We start from the raw sequence: 26,010 nt of genomic DNA, 5'->3' as shown, positions 1-26,010 counted from the left end.
TTGAACCCAGACTCTGCTGTCATGGAGAAAATGCTAAATAACTTTTGAGTAAATGAGTTAACCCCTGTCAGAATAAAATCAAATTCTAACAAATGTTCACTATATAAAAAAAGCATTAATTCATCCAAACTAACTTAATCCATTCAGAATTAGTTCCTAACTCAATAAAGCAGCTTTTAAATGAAGATTCAAATTTTTTTTTGAATAGTTTATTACAGGTTCAAGCCAATCTGTTACATTTTCATCCAGATGAACTAGTTACATCCAGATCTTTATGCTGGCCACATGATTCTTCTAGTTAAAATCTATTTTGAGGAACTCAAATTGGATTTATTTGCTCTAACTATTCAAATAATTCTGAGATTTTGGGTCTGGTTTTGCATAGCTATAACTGATTTACCTCGTTTAAGTCAATTTCAACTAATTTTCATTAGGCCTGTATATTAAGTATATTTTAATTAGCATTAAAGCTCTGCCTAATTTAAAGTGGTCAGAAAGAACTGTTGGAACCACACACAGCCTCTTTGTGGATATTCTTATCTGTCGCTGTAGTCCCATAAGAAAAAGAATTACATGGTCAACAGGGCTTAGGAAGTGCTGCATAGACTCCCCTCCTTCAGATCTATCATATACATAAATGTTTTCTTTTCTGAGATGGAGTCTCACTCTGTCACCCAGGCTGCAGTGCAGTGGCGTGATCTTGCCTCACTGCAACCTCTGCCTCCTGGGTCAGGCGATTCTCCTGCTTCAGCCTCCCAAGTAGCTGGGATTACAGGCATGTGCCACCACGGCCAGCTAATTTTTGTATTTTTTTTTTAGTAGAGATGAGGCTTCACCATGTTGGCCAGGCTGGTCTTGAACTCCTGACCTCAAGTAATCTGCCTGCCTTGGCCTCCCAACCTGCTGGGATTACAGGCATGTGCCATGGCGCCTGGCCATCATATACATAAAGGTTTTCAAAAACGTAGTGTAGAGAATATTTCATTTTACTTCATAGCTTTTAAAACTTAATTTGAAAAAATAAATGTTTTTATATGGAAATGGTATTTTTTAAAAAACCGGTTTAAATCAACTTTTGACCTTTTTAAAAATTATAACTAACTAGTTTAAATAGACCAGAAGCCATCTTTGGGTGGAACATTCTAGTTCAACTGGCTCTGGCCTGTTCTCTAAGTAGTTATGAGTAAATTTGGGGGAGCTCTCAGCATTTTAAAACCTCTTAAAGCAGGTTAAATCAGCCACATGTCTTTGGAATGTACAACAATGTAATTATTAACATTTTCCCACAGAAAGGCAGAAAATGTTCTATACAGTCTGGAAAAATAGCCCAAGCATTTTGAGGAATAAGGTGATTGGTATTCCAGTATTCCAGTTATGGTATGGCCATGATGACCTTGGATTGTATGAAACTATATCCTAAGGAAGTGTGTGTGTGTGTGTGTGTGTGTGTGTGTGTGTGTGTGTGGTTACTGGCTGGGGTGGGAATGTTAGAAGACAATCTTCTTGCTTCCAGTAGCCTCACAACACTGCCTCACTCTCAAGGCTTGAGCAAGAAATTTGGTTCCATATGTTAACAGGTATTTGGAAATTGTCCTTTCGGAGAGCATTCCCTCTCCTGCTAGGACATGGCAGGAGGTATACAAATCTCATCCTCATCGAGATTTCAAAGTGCCACTCATGTAGTATCCTAAAATGTCAATAAAAGACTCTTTATTCATAAATAACTGATATGCAGTAATTTACGTCTGTACATTTATCTTGAAAAGTCTGTAACCATCCAGTTTTTTTTTTTTTTTGCAAACTCGACATAAAACATCCAAACCGTCCATTTTGTTCAATACAATATAACACAGCTGTTTGGCATTACCAAATATATATGTATATATATTTATAGATATGTACATGTGCTGAAAAAGAAGCCAGTGCAGCCTTTTCTAAGAAGTCCATCCAAGTTTACTGTACAACATTCAGAATTTACATTGATAATACAAGGCACAAAAAGTGTGGTATGAAGCCAAGGCTATGCTTCATTCAACCTCTCTCCTCTGGCTTGCTCAGTCCTTCAGCTTCATGTCAAATTAAGTGTTCAGCCCTGCTTTATTTTATTTTACTTTTTGGCTTTGAACACATCAAATAAAAGTTGAGAGTGGTATGGGTTTGAGATGTGAATCACTTGAAAGAACACCCCCACGCACCTTCCCAAAATAAACAGAAAAAAATGAAATCTGTTTTAAAATCTTCATGCAGAAATGGAGGTATGCAAGTACTCATATTTTTTGAGTTTGGGTCAGAAGAATGAGCCAGTTTTCCTTTAAATGCTTAGGTTGGAAATGTTTCTAGGTTGAGACTTCCTGGAGTGTATGTACCAATCAGACATGATTATGAAGAATGGGTAATTCTGAGTCTTTATTCCAATTTGGAAAAGGAGAACATTGTTCTTCCAACCAGAAAATTCCCAGATTCTGAGTGCTTTTCCACCTTTGTATAGAAAAGTTTTGAATGGTAGTGACCTACATAATCTAGCCATAAGCCTTGGAGAGTGTTTCTGATTGAAAGTTTTCAGTTACCCTCTGCTGAGGCTTATATTTCTGATACCTGGCACAGGGTGCTCTGTCTCTCAGCATCACTGGAACTAGTTAATGGAGGGATATTGGAATTATTAGGTCTATTTCTGATTGTAATGTCTGTGTTTCAGTAATGGGGTCATAAGGCATGATATTCTGCTGACAAACTCCCCTCAAATATTGTCTCTCCCTTCTATGATTCACCAGAACCATAGTTAAATCTCCACCTACAGATATGAAAATTTAAGAGAATTATATAATTTGGCCAATTTTGGGATTTGAGTGTAAACAGTGCTTGAAATTAGTGAAATACTTTTTAGGGTTAGCAAAACTGGAGGCAAAAGGGCATTTCCATTGTAATCATGCCTTTTGTGGAAGTATTTTGACACACATTCCCATTCATGCAAAGAACTACCTTACCAAATTTAGTAATATAGTCTATAATTCAAAGTTATAACTAACTTTTTTGAAAAATAAGTAAGATGGAGCCCTGCTGAACTCAATATTAGTAGTGGGGAAGGGAATTTTTAAGCTTAGGCATAACCATGAAGCTTGATGCCTTTTTTATCTTTGGGTCAGATGGAGGGCGGGTGCTAGGACATGAAGTTTAAATGTTACTGCCTTAGGTCCACCTCACGAGGACATTCCCAATCCATGATCTTCACAGCAAAAGGAAAAAGCAATGAGTAGCTGCTTCAAAAACCACAATTATTCTATGTCAGTTAAATTTCCTACTTCAGATCACGGTACTACACACTAGTGACTAACGGCCAGGTCTGATTTCCATCCCCTGTTACTTTTCGAAGAATTACAGTGTACAAGTTGCCATTTCAATGTCGTGAATGACCCTGGAGTGGGGATGTGAGGAGTTCATGGTAGACACTGGCTCTCCTAGAATTGCTTTTGTAAAAACACCACATGCTGTCAATACAGCCAAACAGCTTTGTAACGGCAGCTTTTGAAAGAGTTTGGAACGTAAAAACACAAAATATGCAACACGTCTAAGATTAGTAACATTTTCACTTTTGTGACATTGGACAAAATACATTTTTGCTTGTAGTTCAGGAAAATTCTATGCAGACAAAACAGTGGAAACTACGGAAACGGTGGTCATTCAGCTTTTGGCTAAAGCATCGATTTTCAAATACAGCACTATGGCAACTAACACCAAAGGCGAATAAAATTGTGTCATTCTCTGTAGGCCAACATTTTGCTCTCCCATTTGCTGTGGCCATCACCTCTAATCCAGTCAATGAGAGTTACTGAGGATTCAAACTCTGCAATGTTTCATGAGGAAACAATGACAATGGGCCACAGACAGTGGGCCGGAGAGGAAGATTTCTCAGCTCCTTCACGATTCCTGTGACCTTTACAGAGCTGGAACAGAGACCTCTGCGAGAACTTTGCCTTCAATACATCTGATAGCTATATCACTCAACACATTTACAGAGTGCAGAGGGACTAAGAAATTGAAGAGAAAATGGCTAAAAGGAAAAACAAAAGCATATCAAGAGATTTTATAACATTTTGAAATTCACAGGTAAATTTGCCAGAAGTTTGGCAGTAGAAGATATTATCTAAAACCAATTATCCTATTTTAATCATCTACATTTGTTTATCAATCCTGATGCTGAGAATGTTTCTCAAGGAAAATAGTTGCAATAAATCCAGAACTTTTAATCCAAAGAGAACCCTGTTTTAGTGATCTGACTTAACATCCCCTCCCAAAGACAACTGAAAGAAAAATATAGAGACCTCGGCAAAAGACACCACCTGCAGTTGGAGATAAAAATAATAATAAAAAAGTTCTTCTCTTTAAAGAGAACTGTGTCAATTCTTTTTCATCTCTTACAAAAAGGCCAATAAAATTTTTGTGGGAGTACATCTGAGTTTTATGAGACTTCCTGCACTGGTAAATGAAGTTTGCATTTAAATCCATAGAGCAAGCTTCCTTTTGGCTTAAAGGATTTTAATGTAAACCAGTAAGAATGTAGAAGCAATGTTGTAAAAACTGTAAATTAACTTTATGATGCTACAGTCTGGTGAATCTGTGAAGTGCACCATTTTGGTGGCATAATTTAAAGCCATATTTAAAGCATGACTATTGGACTTAAATGCCTTTGAGGACTGAAAGATTTGGCATTGAGTGTGGGATATTTTTGTAAAAATTTTAAGTAACTTACCAAGTACTCGAGGCCACTTTTAATTTTGTTTCATTTTGCAATAGGACAATAAAATGTCCAAATTAAGTGCTTGGATAGATGAGTAAATCTCTTTCAAGAGGGGTATTTGTGTTGTGACAGGCACATATTACAATAGGACTAAATTTAGGTCACAGTGAATAACTAAGTTCAAGTGTAAGCTCACTTTTTATCTGATCTGCAATTCTACCTCCTCCACCACACCTTGGTCTGTAAATCTCACAGATGTGGGTTCTCTTTGAAATTGTATTGTAACATACTGTGCAATCCTGACATGCAGTGACCACAGAATTTCATACATTTCTATAGAAATCCTATATAGGATCCTAGCAGCAATAAGTAAAAGAAACATAAAGAAGAAACAAAACAGGCTGAAGGATGAATTTGATTGAATCTTAGGCTGAAGTCTGAGGTGAATTAAGTTAACTTCCTCCTTTGTTATCCTATATGATATGATGTTCAAGTTGTTTATAAAACCCAGGCCAAAGGAAAAAAAAAATCCATGGGAGGTAACTCCAGACATTCAGGGATTGACAATAATCTTGTCTCATCTTAAAATAATCTAGATAGATTTGAGGGAAAATCATTTAGAATTTTCATCTATTTAAAAATACTTAAAATGTATCAAACATCTAAAAAAAAAGACCTATGTAGATTCACAGAGTAGATGAAACAATTATAATGCCAATTAGAAGGGAAGAGGGAAAATGCTAAGGACAGTTTAAAACAAAAATCCTCCAAGATGGATTCCAACATAAGCTCTATAATGTGCTTTCTACAAGTTTTTACTCAATAGTGAATGCAGATTTCCTCTGCACACCACCCCATGCCAACCAACTTGTGACTGGTTGACCATCTACTTCTCTTTCTCTTTCAGAAATTCTATCAGTGATGCCAGATGATTTACATTTTCATGCTGTTTATCTATTGTTTCCTAGAAGAAATAAATAAGTTAAGCACACTAGCAAAAGGGTGTTTTCCTGATCTTGACATGGTATTGTGAAAATATGCTTGACAGTTCTAAGATGATTTCTTTGTCCTACATCATAAGCCTTTGGTTCCTGAGAAAAGCGAGATGCTTTTGAATTACATGTAGCAAAGCCTTCTATCTAATATAGGGGACCATACATACCACATGTTAGTTGGAGAAAATAGCCAACACATTCAAGAGTTCTTCCATGCCTTACCCATGGTATCACAAATTCAACTCATCTTTAGGCCTTTTTCACTTGGCATGGAGATTCACAACATTATTATTATTATTTTACAAGGGATCTACAAAAACGTTGTTTAAAAAAATGGATCATATCCCAACTGCCAAGTACTCCCCAACTCCCCACCTCCCCCATTCCCTGACTACTTTTTATTCGAATGTAACCAACCTCTAAGTAGCTGACTAGCTGCCTTGTGGTTCATCTGGGTCCTTGACTTTGGTTGTCCTGATTGTGAATAGCAAGTTAAAATATCCACCAGAAGATGAGCAAGAGCAAATCTGTTCACCTTTAGTCTACCAGGACATCTTGTCAAAAATAATTTAATAGGATAAAAAGATGGAGTAAAGTGATAAGATGAGGGTCATGAATTATCTGTGGATTTCAATCTTCCACAATATCACTGCCTCCTAATGTAAAAAAGAAATCATAGAGCAATAGCCATATGTTAGTGGTTCTATAGAGAAAGCATATTCAGGGAGGCTGAATAGTCACAGGGTGAAGGCTTCCTGAATGATGCACAGTCAGGGACACTGTGGTAGAGGATTCCTCAAGTCTATTTACTCAGATATCATTTAGAGCAAAGACTATCTGCTAATTTCCCAAGAGGCAAAATGAGGATCACATATAGCCTTACTGAGAGATTTTGTGATGACATAGTACCCACATGTTAGACAATTTCAAGAATCTGGATTGAAAAATGCAGTAAACTCATTTTCTTATAACAACAATGTTAGAGAACTAGATCAACACATGTCTCCTAGAATTACAGCTGATTTGAGGCCTATGACATCTGCAGTTCATGTGTTTTTGAACCTGCTTTAATCTCTCCTGTCCCCATATCCATGTAATAAGCTGTGTTCTAATAGCACTCAGCAATTTGAGTGGCTTAGATGGGAATAGAGATGGTCCCACTTTGTTGTGTTAGAAAAAACAACTTTCCGTATTGACAAGTTTAATTATGCTCCTTGATACCTCTCTACTGCAAGGGGTAAGGAAGAGGAAGAAAGAATAAGGGTAGATTTGTCTCAGGAAAAAAGTAAAAGGTGGAGTACACTATAAGAACTAGTTTGTGGTCTGTCTTACCTCTCCATTGTGTCTCCATTAAGTGGCTAGAAGAGACAGGGAGCTGGTGCTGGTGTGATGTGCTCAGATTCTAAATTCTAAATGCCCTCCTTGACGTTGTTGAAGTCATACAAATGGGTTGGCAACCCTGTTTCACGTCTAAAAGCCAGTTTTACAATGATCTCTGACATCACAGATGCCAGTTGGTAGAAAACTCTGACAATCTAGTACCAGCATCAGCTGGCCCTTTGGGGCACATCATTAAAAACCTATTTCAAAGCATGCACTTAATCAATCTCTGCCTTCCCAGCATTATCATAGCTCATCTTTTCCCACAGCTACTTCTGCCCTCACTTTTATCCTTGCCACTCCAAATCTGAGGAGTTAACCCAAATGTGGATTCCAAGGAGATAGTAGAGCCCTCTTATATGTAAGAGAGCTTGTACTCTTCCCTATTAACATGTTTTACCTATATAAAATTAAGTTTCTTCAACAGGGGAATCTCACTGATTATAAATGAAGGCTGAATTCCCCCAACGCCACTGGGCAGAAAGCGGCCTCTTTCCCATTTAAAGCAAATGTCCCCAAGCTGGCCATCACTCTGTCTCATTGGAGGAAGTGGACTAGAGTCCATTTTGCCTGCTGTAGTTGAAGTCGGCTTCATCAAGCTGGGATTCTGAAATGTTTGAGAGTTTCGTGTGTGTCCTCCCAATCTCTTCAAGGGCACAGGCCAGGGAGTCAAGATCACCATCATGCTGATGACGAGCTTCCCACAGGTTCAAAATGACAGCAGATGGGCTACTTTGTGTAGCGAAATAAGATAAATTCCTAGATGGAGAGAGTTAAACACAAAGAACAAAACGAAACATGAAAATAAAGGAATAAACACTGATCACCATAAGAGAATTAAAAATGAATTTTAATAGATGTTATTATAGTAGGGATAAAAAGCTATAGTAAGGCAGGTCTGGGGCAGTCTAATTTGTATCCCAGCTCTCAGTTGAAACTGTGCTGTGGAATGTTACCAATAACCTTATCTCCCAAGTCTTGTTTTGTCTTTCTTGTTTGTTTTAGATACAGGGTCTTGCTCTGTCACCCAGGCTGGAGTGCAATGGCACAGTCATAGCTCACTGCAGCCTTGACCTCCTGGGCTTAAGTGATCCTCTTGCCTCAGCCTCCCAAAATGTTGGGATTACAAGTATGAGACACCATGTTTGGCCCCAAGTCTTTTGGGTCCTCACTTTCCTTGAACTCTTTGTGTGTGTGTGTGTGTGTGTGTGTGTGTGTGTGTGTGTTTTCTTCTTGACTATCCCCTTGACATGCTCTATTTCATTAGTTTATGTCATACTTTCACTCATTCCTATTTTTTCAAAATATTTGACCCCTCTCTACTTTGGCAAACATAAGAGCTTTCAAGGTTTTACCTTTGATTTCTTGTTGTTCTTTCCTTCCTCAGTGGGCTTATATACTAAATGGAGTAGTTATCAAACAACATAGATAGTATTGTAAATCTATACCTCCAGTCTTTAAGTTAATGTGAGCTAATTACAGATCTCTAAATGGCCTTGGGATTGTTCCAGTTACAGATGCCTCTAGCTCCACAAACGCAATGCATCAGAAACTGGTGTCTCCGTGCCTCCAAACTGGTCCTTCTTCTAACTAGAACAAGTATCCCAGTATTTATAACCATCTTTCTAATCTCTCACACTAGACCATTTGTTTTTGATTCTTCCTTTTATATTTTTTTTCTTTTTAACGTACTCATCAGCTTCTCCGTTGCTCTCCATGTTTACTACCTATACCTAATTTATACTCTGTCACTTTATGGTCTAAATCACAGCAAAATCTTTAGTTTTTCAAAACTTGAATATACTCTGCATTCTAGTTCCTCAGTCATGAAATATCTACTCTAGTTGTCTTCAATGACTTCCTTGGTCTGGCCTTGATCTAGCTATGGATATTGATATAAATATCCATAGCTAGCTATGGATATCCCTATCTCATATATATATATATATAGTCTTTTCTCCCACTCAGTCTTATTTTGCTCTTTGAGCCACTGACCCTGACTTAGGTAACACTTTGCTTCTTGCTTTAATTTAATCCATTCAGTTCACTAGAAAGGTCCACTTCGTCCCTTTCTCCTGTTTATCAAGATCATACGCACCCACAAATGGACAAGTTTAATTATGCTCATTGATACCTCTCTACTACAAGGGGCAAGAAAGAGGAAGAACGAACAAGGGTAGATTTGTCTCGGGAAAAAATGGTTCAGTTTTTTGTGTGTGTCTCAATGGTTCGAAATCCCAGTGGTGTTTGGCTGTGTCCAGTGGTTCAATTCTCATCTCCTCTTTTCCCAGAATGATTTATGTCTTCTCTGAACTCTTTGTATGTTTGTACTTAACTTTCATGTGAATAAAATGCTTATCTATTTCGTGTGTGTGTGTGTGTGTGTGTGTGTGCGTGTGTGTTTTCTGCCTTCCCAATTTGACCACAAACACCTGAAGGGTAAGGATCATATCTACTGATTTTCTGAAACTGCTACAGCACTTATGATAATACTATGATAGGTGTTTATTCAACATTCTTCAGCCAAGTAATTGATTCCTACAGTGCTTTTTAAGATGGCATGGTGTCTTCAGTAAAAGCATGGTAAGCTTTAGGACAGTAACTTTTCTATGACGAAGACAAAGACAACACAAAAGATTACAGGTCACTGTTCTTCATAGGGACTTTTACAGTAAGGATAGAAATGTCATCTCTGGTAAAATTCTGATGAGTTGAAAAGATTTTCCAGAACCAGCCAAGTATTTCCTATTTTGAGGATGGTATTACTTTCCCTTACCACACCCAGCTTATGGTCACAAAGAGGACTGATGTAGAGTGGAGCATTCAGACTACAGACAAGCTTTTAAGGACGCGTTGCCACTTATAAGAGCCACAGATGCATGCACGCGCGCGCACACACACACACACACACACACACACACACACAGCAATTCTGAGTGAATAAAGTGCTGTTTTATTCAAAGGTCTTAAGATCCTGTTTACAGTCAGTTGGTTGCCAAACAGCACTACAAGTATGTTCCACTAATAGACATCTTTAATTGTGAAATAGAAAAGGCCAGCTTAAAAACATTCTGTCTAGTTTTTCTTTTTGTTTTTCTTTCCTTCCTCCTTTTCTTTTTTCTTTAATGGTTATTCATTTCTACACTAATAGAAATGGCAAAGCAAATCTTGCTTAAGTAGTTGAAGGGATCTTAGTTCCTCTTATTTAAGAAATTTGTTTTGGCTGAGTGTGGTGGCCCAGGCGGGAGGATCACTTGAGGCCAGGAGTTCAAGACCAGCCTGGAAAACACAGCAAGACTTCTGTCTCCACAAAAATAAAATAAATTAGCCAGGGTGCAGTGGTGCACACCTGTAGTCCCAGCTACTCAGGAGGTTCCAGTAGGAGGATCACGTAAGCCCAGGAGTTCAAAGCTGCAGTGAGCTATGATTGTACCACTGCATTCCAGGCTGGGCAGCAGAGTGAGACCCTGTCTCAAAAAAAGACAAACAAAAAAACCGAACAACTTTGTTTTGAATATTGGCACTTGTTCCTTGTCATGTAGAGATGTTTGTAGGGAAAGTTGCAATATCTTCCTATAAACACTGTCACCAAAACCCAGGTAGAAGGCACACTGAAGGAACAGCTGGGAGAGAGGCAAATGGAGAGACGAGGCCTGAGTGGACTCTGGGTCACCTGTGTGACAATCTTCTTTTATGTCCATCATAAGAATGATGACCATGGACATTCTTTTGTTTCTACCATGGGTAAATGATTCTTTATGATCTCTATTGTTGTTTCAAAAACAACAGCTACAACAAAAAAGCAGCAGTACTTTCTCCTTATTAAGGATTTATAGTTACATTTTGTATTTGCTATCAAACAACGATGAACTTTTGCCCTATGGGAATGACTAGAATCTTTGTCAGCCTACTACCTTAAAAGTTAACACTCTATTCTATACCAGGGGTTGACAAACTTTCTCTGTAAATGACCAGATAGTCAATGTTTTTGGTTTTGGGGGCCACATATGGTCCGTGTTGCTGCTACTCTACTCCGCCTTGGTATTGCAAAAACAGACAGAAACAATATGTTAAGTGAATGAGCGTGGCTGTGTCCCAATAAAACTTTATGTGGCACACTGATATTTGATTGATTGTCACACAGATTTCATATGTGGCACAATATTACTCTTTTGATTTTTTTTCAGACCATTTAAAAATGCGAAAACCATCCTTAGCTCATGGGCTGTATACAAGCAGGTGGTGGGCCAGATGTGGCCTGCAGGCCACCATGCTGACCTCGCTCCTCTGCTGTCTTATAACCTAAAGTAGGTTTCCATAGCTAGTAGTGATTTGAAAGAAGATCAGGCTGAACTTCCTGCATTTGAAATAAGCAACTAGATGGCCAAAGTTGCTGAATCTCTAGCTCTATGTCCTGCCTCAGGCACTCTGAGAACTTTATCCTAGGTAAATGTTTGGGGATCTTTGACATTTCAAGACATGACAGGAACACCAGGGCATAAAAACGCAATAACAGAACCTTTAGAGAGGCATAAAAACTAGGTTTTGAGGCTTCTAATGAATCATTGTCTCAACACAATATTAAAAATATTCGTGAGTACACCTGCCTCAAGAAAGAGAAGGGCTGGAGAATGACTCCTGCCAGTCACATGGTTCTGAAAAGTTCTGCAAATGTCCTGATTTGTGGAATAGGCACCCACGGCTAAACGAAGCTGAATGATCAAAAGAGGCAGAAATCTAACTCTCTTGGCACAGGTCTCTGAGCATATTGTAGCAAGTGAAATGTGCTCCCCAAAGCAAATTTTAAATTTATTCTTTGAATTTGCACAAGCACATTCAGCACAACATAAATCTCAAATTCCACTTAATATATACATAGAAGAATGTATTGGCCTTATTAAAAATAGTAGAATCAGCTTTGCAGTTAACAGACATCCTATTGTGAGAAAACATTTAAATGGCATTTTAAATGCCATTTTCAAGGCATTATAAATCTAAGTACTACGAATGTAACAAACCACACAGCTCATGCACCTAGAAGGTCGCAGTAAGTGAACAGAATGTAGAGGAGGGGTCAGCCAGTAACAGGGAAGAAAGTTTCATTATTGGGAAATCAAAACTTAAGCAGGGAAGATGAGAGGGTATACCCTTATAAGGGGGATAATAAAACTTAGGTGACATCCAGGAAGATTGTTCCCATAGTACTTGGCCAATGAGGAACTGGAGGAGGGACTTGTGTACTAGGAGATAAATTACCTGCTGTAACTGCCCTGGGTATGCCTGCCTACCAGACACCCGATCTTGCAAGACTGCTATTAAAAGTCTTACTTTCTCTGTTCTTTGTGCCTCTGAGTCTATTCTTTGTGTTTGGACGGGTGAGTGTGTTTCTCACACTATTAAACTACATTTATCTGTTTACAATAGAATAATATATAGGCTCGGCGTGGTGGCTTACACCTGTAATCCCAGCACTTTGGGAGGCCGAGGTGGGCAGATCACCTGAGGTCGGGAGTCTGAGACCAGCCTGGCCAACATGGTGAAACCCCCATCTCTTCTAAAAATATAAAAATTAGCTAGGCATGATGGCATGTGCCTGTAGTCCCAGCTACTTGGGAGGCTGAAGCACAAGAATCGCTTGAACACAGGAGGCAGGGATTGCAGTGAGCCAAGATCGCGCCACTGCACTCCAACCTGGGTGACAGAGCAAGACTTCATCTCAATATATATATATACCTAAAATCTCAATGCAATAGGTTACTTCTCAAAGATAGTTGAATTATTTTGCTGCTTACATGTGTGCAAATGCATTATGATTTTATGAAATTGGTTTGCCATGTATCCATCTCATCTCCTTGTGAAATTATTTGGATCCTAATCTATGTGACCCATTTCTCTTCATCATAATGCTGGTGCATTTGGGCACCGGCAGGTAAATGCACACACCATTCAGGGAACATTGTTAATACAGTACTACAAAACAGAATTCACAGCAATAGTTGATTTTAAGCAATTTCCTGAGTGTGTTTGATTTTTTTTTTAATGGAACCAGAACATTAGCAAAAATAATAATCCTGAATATTCAGACAGATGCCTGAAAATGAAACTTTATTTTTTTCTTTGATAAATTTTTAAGGAAGTGAATGCTTACTACCCTCATCTTAGATGCTTCAGATTGTTAACTTTTTTATGCATTGACTCCAGGGAACCTTTTGTTATAGCCTTTTCAAATTCTGATCAATGGAGGTAATTCTGAAAGCTAAGATTTATTTTTTGCAGTGTCATTAAGATGTTATATAATATGCAAATGTAAACGAGCTACTCTCTATTTTTTATTAATTATTTTATTTTTGAGACAGAGTCTCATTCTGTCTCCCAGGCTCGAGTGCAGTAGTATGATCTCAGCTGACTGCAACCTCCACCTCCCAGGTTTCAGCAATTCTTATGCTTCAGCCTCCCGAGTAGCAGGGATTACAGGTGTGTGCCACCATGCCCAGCTAATTTTTGTACTTTTAGTAGATACAGGATTTCGCCATGTTGCACAGGCTGGTCTCGAACTCCTGGCCTCCAGTAATCAGCCGCCTTTGCCTCACAAAGTGCTGAGATTACAAGTCTCAGCTGTTGTGCCTGGCCTAAACAATCTAATCTCTAAATTTTAGGAATTTACTTTAGCATCATTTTGTCTTCAATTCATTTCCCCAGCCCTATAGACTCAATAACTTTATCTTTTCCTTTGGAACTCTGAGTGAGCACAGATAAACTGTAAAATACAGGGACAAGCAGATTAAAGCTTAGGCGAAGACAGCCGAATACATTCATCTATGTAAGTTCATTGGGTACTAATGGTTTATTAAATTTAATCTTGTTTTCTTGAGCTTAAATGCTTTCTATACACCTGAGTTCCAGGGGATTTGTTTTATTACCATGATTAATTTTATCTTTCAGAGACTTCTCTATCACCATCCCTTGGCTTCAATTAAAAGCCCATGTGTTATGTAGAAGCCAGGGCAGAACTGGAAACTTCTGAATCTTGACCTTACCAATTTCAGTTGGCCTATGCTAGAAATAGGCCAACTTACAATGGTGTATATGAGTTAAAAACCAAATTTTTTAATAGAATCTTAATTTTCAGAATACATCTTTAAACTAATAACCTTGTTAAAATAATAAAACTTTAGATTTGAGGATTTTTGGAAATAGTTATTGAGCCTTCTGTTTTCTTTTTTGGAGGTATAAAGGTGGGGTAGAGAATTGAGGAACCATGATAGAATTCTGCCTTATAGGTCTTTATAAATTATTGCAACACAGGGCTAATTTTATGAAAAGGAAAAGTGGCTAGAGATACCACCCTTTCTTTAGGACTGTGAAAGCTTTCAGATCTTCCCAAATCCCTGAGTATTCAAATGCAAATATTTTAGGGACTAGCACATCTAAATCCTCCATCAGTTAACAAAGAGATTAGATAACAGCAATGGAAAGGAAGGCACAGGGTTCAGGCTCTCTCTTAGCCCTAGGGAGGTACACTGAAGAGCTACCAAGGGCACCTTGCACTTCCAGCTGGAGTCGGCCCAGCTCAGCGTTCTGAGTCTGTAAGGGCCTCACTTTCATTCAAAATTCCAGATAACAAAGCTTTTATTTCAGTTACTCAGAACCATGGTACCAGGAGGACAGTCTACCTATTTGCAAGCTGTAAGCTCTTCCCGTGACTGCTTGTGAGAATGAATTTCATATAAAAATATACTAGGGGATTGCATTTGAGTTGCGGCCCCATATTCTTAGCAAAGAAGTCACTTCAACCCAGGTTCATGCAATAATTTCCTTCAGAATTTGGGCTTTTGCCCAACACTTTCAAATAGAAGGGAACACTTGTACTTGTGACGTGAGGGCAGCAAGTTTAACTGTTTAAAAAATGTTGCTACTTACATTACTTACATATGACTCTTTTTTTTTTTTCTTTCTCCAAGATAGGGTCTCACTCTGTCACCCAGGCTGGAGTGCAGTGGTGCGATCATAGCTCACTGCAGCTTTGACCTCTCAGGCTCAAGTGATCCTCCCATCTCAGCCGCTCAAGTAGCTAGAACCACAGGTGAGCATCACCATGCCCAGCTAATTTTTTAAAAAAATTATTTTTGGTAGATATGGGATCTCACTATGTTGCCAGGGCTCACCTTGAGTTCCCTGAGATCAAGTGATTGTCCCATCTTGGCCTCTTAAAGTGCCAGGACTATAGATGTGAGCTACCATGCCTGGCCACTGTTTTTAATTTAGCTACTAAAAAGAGTATTTTTAAAAGATCTTCTGGGCCAGGCGCGGTGGCTCACGCTTGTAATCCCAGCACTTTGGGAGGCCGTGGAGGGTGGATCATGAGGTCAGGAGTTCAAGACTAGCCTGGCCAACATGGTGAAACCCCGTCTCTACTAAAAATACAAAGAATTAGTCAGCTGTGGTGGCAGGCGCCTGTAATCCCAGCTACTTGGGAGGCTGAGGCAGGAGAATTGCTTGAACCCAGGAGGTGGAGGTTGCAGTGAGCCTAGATGGTGCCATTGCACTCCAGCCTGGGTGACAGGGTGAGACTCCGTCTCAAAAAAAAAAAAAAAAAATTTTGAGTAGTTTGTCAGTACAAAAAGTAAAAACAAAGTTAAGCTGCCTATAATAAATTGGAAAACATCATTACAGTGTATAATCCTACTATATAGCACCAGATAGGGAATTGAAACATAGTCATAATGGAAAAATATTAATATCTCTGCTATCATTTTAATTGTCTAATTTAATGAAGGCCTCTTATGTGACCAAAACCAACCCTCCATATGCTTCTTTAAATGCAAATAGAAGAGAAAAGCCATTTATCCTCAAGAGCAGTAATTGAACACACCATAAGCATTTGACCCGTTCATCAAGCTTTCATCCCCAAACTTGAATTTCACTGGGTAGTCAACAAACAGCAAAGCAGCCTACAGGATAAAGTAAGCCAGTGCTGCATTTTTAAAGACTAAGCAAGAGATGAGCACTATATAGTTCCTGCTGTCCCCCAGTATCTTCCAGTGAGAGGAAGCTGGCATGGAAAACCCAAAAGGGAAGGACATGGGCACCTGAAAACATGCTGAGTTCCAGTCTGCCTTGTTCTAAAAGTGGTGCATTAATTATTTCAGGCCAATTAATTTGGCAATAAAATTTCCCTCATCATTATCCTTTTACCTATTTCATTATCTGGTTCTTGGAAAAAAGCAAGAATTCTTTTTTTGGAAATGTATGAGAGCCCTGGATCCTTGAGGACTGTCTGTTGCCAAATGAAAACAAAGTCGGTTATAGTCCCTGTTTTCAATTCTCCAGTTTCATTCCTGACAGGATAAGCCTATGACAGTTTCTTAATTTGGGAAATGAAAAGACGATAAAACCTCACAAATAATTGAAAAGAAATAGTTAATCACTTGAAGGACACTAATAAATTAGATACAATCATTCCTAGGATTTTACAGTCTCAAATTATGTAAACATCCTTATTCAGATGTACTGACATTGTTAACTTTTTTCAGTACTATTTGAAACAGCACTTGTGAAGGGGACTATTTAGGCTATAAACGGGTTTTGGCATGCCTGTCTTTTCTGAAAACGTTAGTTTATAGGAAGGAAATCTATTCCTTCAAAGCCTAGCACACACACACCCACTGCCTAGAAGAAATGTGACACCCCTTGTCAGCATCCCCTGGAGCCCACAGTGGGAGCATAACTTTAGTTCTCTTGGAGGAACATAAAAAGCTTATTTTCCATATTGCCTTTAGGATGGGCACCTGCCACTTACAAACCATATACAGCTTGTTCATGGCTAAACGTGTCCCAGAGCTGTCTATGTTCAGCTTCATATTAGCGGGCAGTTTCATGAATCACTGGCTTTGACAAAATGAAGCCCAAACCTCTACCACTTTGCTGTGTTGGGTCCCTCTGGCTTCACTGCAAGGGCTTTTTAAATTTTGGACCCTGTATAAATCCACACTGGACCAGAACCAAAAAAACCTGATTTGGGCTTCATTGTATTTTTGACTACAAGGACCGATGTATAATACTATCTCCCTATCCAATCATTCTTCTTAGAAGAGTCATCTGGTTTCTAGAACCAGGTAATAAAACTTGACACGTAAATAAAAGGAAATAGTTAATCACTTAAAATATTCTCTCATAAATTAGATAAATCATTCCTAGGATTTTACTTTCTCAAATTATAAAAACATCCTTATTCAGATATAATGACATTGTCAGCTTTCTCAGTACTACTTAAAACAGGACACGAAGGCTGATTTTTTGGAAATGGCAGCCTCACACCCATTATTTGAAGGTTAGAATGTGTTTTCTAACTTGCAGAACCAAGAAAGCTTAGTTTAGTGTGATCATAGTAAATCCCCAAACACAAGAATGAAAATACCTAGAGCCCACAGTCACCAAGTAACCACACTTAGTGGTCTGCCTGTGAAGCTGGTGCTCTGTCTGCGTCTTGTACTCATCATCTTCCCTCTTTTTTTTTCCCCTCCCTTCTTCCTTCACTTTAAAGGAACATGGCTCTAGGACTCTCCTACCTCAAGTGATTTCGCAACAGTTATTCAGAAACAGATTGCTAAGCTGCCTTGGGGCCTTCCTCCATCCTTTTCCTCGGCCCTCTGGCCATCTCACTGTTCCTTTGCATCCAATTAATAGGATGGACAGAGGAAATGAAAAGACAGCACCTCAATGCGAGAAGATTCTGTTTCTCATTAAAGGCCCTGTTAAAAGATTTCATGGGAAACAAATTATAGCACAGCATGTCAGGCATGAGATATGAGGAATTTCACGTATACGGTTTTTACACCATAACCCATTAACTCTCAAATCTGAAGTGTGTTTGAAACATTTTAACTAGCAGACCAATAAGAAATATGTTTTCCCTGGCAAGTACTTATACATGTTCAAACAAATATACTATTGAGGAGGGCACTGGGAAAAACTGTTAATAAGACATCATTTATCTGCTGCTTTCCATTTTGGAATCCTTTCTTCCATTGTGGCGGCCTCCTCTCTACTCATCTGCCCATATCTCATGGATCTCTTCCCATCTCATGAATCTGTTCCCATAGCAACTTGGTCAAGCTGGCTGTGTTTTCACAAGGGTTTCTGGAATATGAAAATTAGGAGGCATCACAGAAGAATGATCTAATAGAATTTCAGGTACTGTTAAGATCTGAGGGAAAAGACAGGAATCTTCCAAAATATCAGCCATGTAGCCTGTTTTAAGACTCACTTTCAAGATCCCCTGATGCTTGTTCATATCAATTCTATTTATTAAGAGGCAGGTTTTTAGGGTCAAGAACACTCTCCTGGCTAGGCATGGTGGCACACGCCTGTAATCTCAGCACTTTGGGAGGCCGAGGCAGGAGGATTACTTGAGGCCAGGAGTTCGAGACCAGCCTGGCCCACATGGTGAAACCTCATCTCTGCAAAAATACAAGTTAGCCAGGCGTGGTGTTTCATGCTTGTAATCCCAGCTACTCTGGAGGCTGAGGCAGGAGAATCACTTGAACTCAGGAAGCGGAGGTTGCAGTAAGCCGAGATTGTGCCACTGCACTCCAGTGTGGGCAACAGAGAAAGACTCCATCTCAAAACAAACAAGCAAACAAAAAAGCCACTCTCCTGTGAAAGAGTTCATATCGTTCATTAGATAAATATTTATTGAATAACCCCCAAGTAGATAGTCCTCTCTCAGTATGTTTAATTGTAATTAAAAAATAAAAAGTATCATAAAAAATACAAAGCACTATGGAAGTTTAGATATGGGGGAACACTTCTATGTAAAGCAGTTAGTTTCCAACATTTAATTTGTTAAGTCCTCTGCATTGCTCCCCACCACCTACCCGCTACATGACCAATTCGTTATTTCGCAGTTCTACCCAGCTACCAATCACAGGTGGCCAAGAGCATTGAAATGGAGTTATTACAGCTGAATTTTCAGAATAAATGTGCAATCTCAGCTTTGAAATGCAGCAAGTATGAACTCTGAGTAATAGTCAAAGTTTGCTCACAGAATCTATAACTACAACTGTTATCTATGACATTCTTTGCTAGGCTGTGTAGCTTATTTAGCGTGATCCATATGCCAGGCGAGCGACAAGGCCACCTGTGTTGCCAGCCGTACAGCACACACTCCTGACATTTCTCGCATTCTCATCGACTGCTAAGCTTTTAACTTTACATTCCCTGTCTTTTCCTTCCTATTCAGATCTAAGTAGAAACTTGATTGGCAAAAAGGCATATTATCATCAGTGACATTTGCATTTACCAAAAGGAGAGTAAGAAAACATTTTCACTGGCAATAAAATAAAAGCAAATGTTTTCTTCCACTTGTTTTGAAAGTTTTCCTTAATGATTTGAGGACAGTAGTTTTACTAGCTTTTAAACGCTTTTTGGAATTGAATGGAGGGGAAGAGTCAGGCGAAAGTGCAGTCACAAGATCAAGGTAGGTGAACTGCCTGAATAGAATGACTATGCACTCTGTGATCACCTTTTTGTGATCCCAGGGTTGATGAAATCCTCAGCCATGCATAGCTTTCTTACTCAATAATGTTGGCATAGAGACAATTTTAGATTTCTGTGTATTAAAACATTTACTATTAGTTCTAGACTACATTATTTGGACTCATAAGAGAGAAAAGACAATGGTTTGGGGCTTTTAAAATGGGAAGTTGTGACAGATTACATCCAAAAAATCCCTGTTGTCTTTGGGACAGTACTAAAAACAGAAAGGGAACTTGACAATTTCTGCAAAATATAATTAGCTAAGAGAGTGCAAGGTGGCTGTGAGTAGTTTTCTTCTATTCTTCTTCTCCAAGTATTTTGGTGGCCAGCTCTGCTGTAACCACACCAGCCTGAAGACAGAACTGAATGAGAAGGCCCTGTTAAAATATTTCATTTTACTTTCTAAAATTATAAAAACATCCTTATTCAGACATACCGACATTGTCAGCTTTTTCAGTACTACTTAAAACAGGACATGAAGGCTGATATTTTGGAAATGGCAGCCTCACACCCATTATTTGAAGGTTAGAATGTGTTTTCTAACCTGCAGAACCAAGACAGCTTAGTTTAGTGTGATCATAGTAAATCCCCAAACACAAGAATGAAAATACCTAGAGCCCGTGGTCACCAGGTAACCACACTTAGTGGTCTGCCTGTGAAGCTGGTTCTCTGTCTGCATCTTGTACTCATCTTCTTCCCTCTTTCTTTTCCTCCCTTCTTCCTTTAGAGCCAATAACATCCTATGGAAGTTTTACTAAATCATGGCACATTCACTTAAATCAGGGGTCAGCAAACTGCAGACTATAGTCCAAATAGGGGTCGTTGTCTATTTTTGTGAATATAGCATACTGGCACACAGTCATATCTATTTGTTTACAGACTCTCTCTGGCTGCTTTCCTGTTACAGCATCAGAGTTGAATGTTGCCGAGTAGTTGCGACAGATCCCATGTGGCCTAAACTCTTTCCTGTCTGGTCCTTTACAGAAAAAATAAGTTTGCTGGCTCTTAGTTTAAATCATTTTCACTCCATGATTTCACTATTTTTTGAGAGTAAAGCTAGAGATTAAAGAGAAAGGTAGGGAATGACACTCAGTGAAATTGATATGTTAACTGTATGAGGTTTTTCATTTATTTAGTATTATTGTTTTGAATCAGGGTCTTGCTCCATCACCTAGGCTGGAGTGCAGTGGCACAATCATAGCTCACTGCAGCCTCAAACTCCTGGGCTCAAGCAATCCTCCTGCCTCAGCCTTCCAAATAGCTGGGGCAAGAGGCATATACCACCATGCCTGGCTAATTTGTTGAGACAGAGTCTCGCTCTGTTGCCCAGGCTGGAGCGCAGTGATGCGATCTCGGCTCACTGCAACCTCTGCCTTCTGGGTTCAAGCAATTCTCCTGCCTCAGCCTCCAGAGTAGATGGGATTACAGGTGCCTGCCACCATGCCCAGCTAATTTTTGTATTTTTAGTAGAGACAGGGTTTCACCATGTTGGTCAGGCTGGTCTCGAACTCCTGACCTCGTGATCCGCCCGCCTTGGCCTCCCAAAGTGCTGGGATTACAGGCATGAGCCACCGCACCCGGCTAATTTGTTAATTCTTTGTAGATACAGGGTTCTCCCTAAGTGCAGGCCGGTCTTGAACTTGTGGCCTCGAACTTGTGGCCTCAAGTGACACTTCCACCTTGGCCTCCTACAGTGCTTGGATTACAGATGTGAGCCGGGCTATATAAGATTTAAGGATAGAAGTAGATTCCATATATTTGTGCTATTGTGATTTGCCATGGATTGTGAAAATGTCAAGGGGGAAAACTAGCATTTATTAAGAATCTACATATTCTGGGTTCTCTGTTAGAAATTTTCTATGAAATAGGTTATATGAATTATGTCAAAAAAATTTTCCTGGAGATGGGATCTTAAAGAAAAACAAAAACAAGTAAACCAACAGCCACATGAGCACTCAGGTTTTATGGCCCCAGACACAGAAGGGGGCAGTTGGCTCCAGGGTAGCCGCTGACTGCTCATTAGTGCTCAGATACAAAAGGTTGTTAAACTTAAGTCTCCCAGTTTGAAATGCATTTTCCCTACCGTGCAAGGTCAGAAACTGATGACTTTGGAGGTACTCCCTGTAGTTCTCTTATGTGTACTATAAATGGAGAATAAAATGTAATAAGGTAGGAACATGTGCATGCTTATTCAGCAAATTAATTACAGCATCTATGGGCACACAGGTATTTTGTGACAATTATTTTTTTCTAAATGGTGACTTAAAAAATCATAAACTTTTATAGCCAGCATGAATTAGACTTAATATAGTTTAGATTCAATTGCATTTCTAGAAAAAGAAACACAGGGATAGTAAGTGACTCATTTAGGCAGACTGGTATTGGTAGCAGAACCAAGGCTCTCATGCAGATCTTCTGAGTCCCTGTTCACTGTTCTTTTTTAACCGTGTTATATTTTCTGGGTTCATTTTTCATTTTTGGATCCATGTTGATCAGAAAGGGAAATTGACACAGTCATGGTGTTCACTGATTATAGACAAGACATCTCATCTTTTGTCAGAGTTGCTGGGAAATATTCAATCTAATTTTTTTCCCCTGTACACTCATACATTTTTGTTTCTTTCATTTTCAATGTATGCCTTTTCAAACATATGTCTATTCTTTTTGGGCTTGCCTGTCTCTGTAAATTCAGTTTTCTCTTGCAGCAATGCCTCCGTCTTGACTTTCCTCTCTGAGCCTGACTGATTTCTAGTTGAGCCCTTCGTTCTTGGCTTCTGGATCCCTTTTGAAACTGAGAGCAGCACTCCATCCCTTCTTGGCAGACATCTACCCTCCCTTTCAGAGAAGAAAGAGTCAGGTAGGATGTCTGTGAAAATAAAGAACAAAAAATGAAAATGACAGAGCAAGCCAAACAGTAAGAAAATAAGGCTTTGCCTGAAAGAAAAAAAAAAAATAGTACCAAAGGAAAGAGAAATAAAATGGTTCTGGCAAAATATATTCTCTTTTCTATTCATTCTGGGGGCATGCAGAGGGCTTACAGGGAGAGGAGATGTCATTTTTCAGGGCAGGGATGCTGTGTATCCCTCAAGCTGAGCCCAAACCTGCCTGGCCATCAGTGTTGCCCTGAAGAGCATCACCCCTGCCTGTCTTACCTAAAGTAATAAAGTCCATTATGGATCTCTCTATTCTACTCTCAACTACAAATGTTAGTGCAGTAATGAGCAGTGTCAGTTTTAGCAGCATGTTCATTCACAGTTCCTAGGCAAGCTTTTGCTTATTTCACATCCTCTGGTTTCAGACCCAAAAGTTATCTTCAAACTTCTTTTTTTCCTATTCAGGCAATCAATTTTGTAGGTTGAGCATGTCCTCATTAAGGGTTAAAGAATGCTTAGGGTTACCCGATAGTAGAGGGGAGATGTGAGAAATTTGCTTGTTTCTGCATCACTGGCTTAAGAAAGTGCTCTGTTCACTCACAGTCTCCAAGATAACATAGTCTAATCGCCCATTTGGGTGACCCAATTAGCAAACCTAGAGATGGTACCAGAACCAAAGTAGGGATTTTCTATAATGTTGCAAAAGGCAGAATGGGGTAGCAGGAAATGTCACACAGAGTGTCTTTTTTTTTTTTTTTTTTTTTTTTTTTGGAGGAGGGTCTTACTCTTTTGCCCATGCTGGAGTGCAGTGGTGCAATCTTGGCTCACTGCAGCCTTGACCTGCCAGGCTCAAGCGATCTTCTCACATCAGCCTCCCAGGCAGCTGGGATTACAGGCGTGCACCACCATGCCCAGCTAATTATTTTTTGTGGAGATGGGGTCTCACCATGTTGCCCAGGCTGGTCTCAAACTTCTAGGCTCAAGCCATTTGCCTGCCTCAGCCTCCCAAAGTGCTGGGATTTCAGGCGTGAGCCACCATGCTTGGCCTACTGTTATTTTCTTGCTCTTTCCCCACTTACTTAGTGGGAACACACAGGAAATATGGCCAGAGGAACTCATAAAAATATTAGGGCTCAGAAACTACATGGTTTCACTTAGCCCACTTTATGTTTCCAAGTTCTCTTAGTAACATCGTCTTCCAGAAGCTGTCCCCAATTACCTGTTGATGCTGTTTTTCTGTGCTAACATCTGCCAGTCCTTGCCTTTGGCATTGGGGGTATCAAATGTAGCACAAATCCGCTGTCTGATGGAGTAGGGAATTTTGAAGGCTTTGGGGCCAGTCTGTGCAGGGAAAGTGCTGTCCTCTTGTGCAAAGAAAGTGATGGTTTCTCGTTCACTCTATAAACAAAATAAGGAACGCATGATCAGATCTATCTGAAAGCAGTCCTGACCAACACTTTCATTTTTTAAGAAAATCTGGGTTAACACACATGCACAAAATGCTTGCCTGTTGTGATGGACTCTATAAAATACATTGATAAGTTCCCCTTTCTTCTAAGATAGTAAAGAACTTCTCTAGTAGCCTAATAAATTGTGTACTGGAAATTTACAACAGCCTCTTCCACTCAGGGGAGTCACAATCACTAGCTTCCAGCATTAAAAGAGCTGTCAGAGGCCGGGCACAGTGGCTCATGCTTGTAATCCCAGCATTTTGGAAGGCTGAGGCAAGTGGATCACCTGAGGTCAGGAGTTCAAGACCAGCCTCGCCAACAGGGTGAAACCCCATCTCTACTAAAAATACAAAGAATTAGCTGGGCATAGTGGCAGGTGCCTGTAATCGCAGCTACTGGGGAGGCTGAGGCAGGAGAATCACTTGAACCTGGGAGGTGGAAGTTGCGGTAAGTTGAGATCCCGCCATTGCACTCTAGCCTGGGCAACAAGAGCCAAACTTCGCCTCAAACAAAAAACAAAACAAAATAACAAAAAAACTGTCAGGTGAGAGCAGAATTAGACTCTTTTTCTGTTTGTTTTTGCTCTCAGGCATAGCTCTAGAATCAGCAGGAAGAAGCTACCAAATGACAGATTTCAGTTCAGAGTGAGGAATGACCCTCTGATAGTCATAACTAATGGTGAATGGGCTGATCAAAGGAGCTGCCTAGGAAATGCCTTGTAGGAAATCTACAAGGGTATGATTGTATGTTGATTACCTTTAATTTTATTTTCTTCCCAAGTCCTAAAGTTGTGTGATTTTATAATAAGTATCTTTATTTCAAAATTAAATAAAATTGTTTCAGAATTAAATTGCTTTGGTATAACAGAGCCAGCCTTGAGTCAGAGTAACATATAGACCAGCCTGTATAGTGGTATAATCAGGAAGGCTCCTGCCTGCCTACCTGCTTCTGGTTTAAAGCTGTCCAATAAGAATTTGTCATTTCAATATTAATCCTTATATCCAACATGAAATCACACAGAAATGTGCCAGGCTGCAGTGGTTGCTAAGAAGTTTAGGTGGACTAACAGAATTTTCAGGACTGAAAAATATCCAATTGAATCACTTCCATGATTATAAGACAAAAGGGACTCTGCTGATGTAATTAATGTCCCTAATCAATTGACTGACTCAATTAAGAGATTTTTTCTGGGTGGGCCTGACCTAATCAGGTGGTCCTCAAATGAGAAGAGATAGGTCTTGTCTGGAGGTACCTTTTCTCCTTGTCTAGAGGAAAGCAAACAGCCAGTCTATGAGCTTCCTATAGAGGGGGTCATGTATCTGGGACCTGAGGGTGGCTTCTGGGAGCTGAGTGACCTCTGGCCAACAGCCAGCAAGAAAATGGGGACCTTAGTCCTAAAGCAATAAGGAACCAAATGGTGCCAACAACCTGTATAAACTTATAAAAGGACTCTGAGCTCCAGATGAGAACATGCCCTGGCCAACACTTTGGTTTCAGTCTTATGACATAATAAATAAATGTCATTTTATGCTTCTAAATTAGTGGTAGTTTGTTATGTAGCAAAAGAAAACTAATCCAAGGGGTAAGTAAAGCATCAGATCTGGGATTGAGTTAAGGGACTAGTTAGAACGTTTAAACTCCAAGAAGCTGTCGTTTGTCTTAGAAACTTGCCTGTTATGCCCTCCAAGTACACACATGCCCTTCCTTCCCTCCCTGAAATCCTGCCCTGATGCCTCTTCCAATTGTTAAATGTCTTCCTAATGTGGGCACCACAACCATGACGGCCTTTTTCAGCTAGCAGCCGGGCTCACATAAGTATAAACTATCAGGCTTGGTAGGTTGAAAATAGAGTTCTTAAATCTGTTAATTGAGAAAACTGATTGATACAGAAATTTCATTAATGATCGATAATGATTTTTGTCTCTCTGTAACTATTTAACACAGTTGCATTTTGAGGGCTCTGTTTTTGGAAACACAATGCATTAATCCACCAGTTCCAAAAGGATATCTCAGAAGAGATTCCAAGAAATGGCAGTTTC

General features: G+C 39.5%; 1 protein-coding gene across 10 annotated transcripts in view; it reads right to left on the bottom strand.

Moving 5' to 3' along the window:
* Positions 1–1,683: 1,683 nt before the first annotated feature.
* The window catches only part of UNC5D (unc-5 netrin receptor D), a 558,611-nt gene continuing 534,284 nt past the window's right edge, over positions 1,684–26,010 (bottom strand). For 6 of the 10 annotated variants that reach the window (XM_009455179.5, XM_009455177.5, XM_009455181.5 and 3 more), the window contains 2 exons: positions 23,740–23,918; positions 6,915–7,869 (listed from right to left, as the gene is read on the bottom strand). In XM_009455179.5, the coding sequence (XP_009453454.1) occupies positions 7,665–7,869; positions 23,740–23,918 (384 nt within the window). In that variant the 3' untranslated portion in view covers positions 6,915–7,664. Of the gene's footprint in view, positions 7,870–23,739; positions 23,919–26,010 lie in introns of all 10 variants that reach the window. The other 4 variants (XM_528109.8, XM_009455182.5, XM_054656646.2 and 1 more) reach the window with 2 other exon arrangements.

The sequence above is a fragment of the Pan troglodytes genome, chromosome 7, assembly GCF_028858775.2.
Source record: "Pan troglodytes isolate AG18354 chromosome 7, NHGRI_mPanTro3-v2.0_pri, whole genome shotgun sequence".
Classification (NCBI taxonomy): domain Eukaryota; kingdom Metazoa; phylum Chordata; class Mammalia; order Primates; family Hominidae; genus Pan; species Pan troglodytes.
This window is presented reverse-complemented; position numbering and strand designations above follow the sequence as displayed.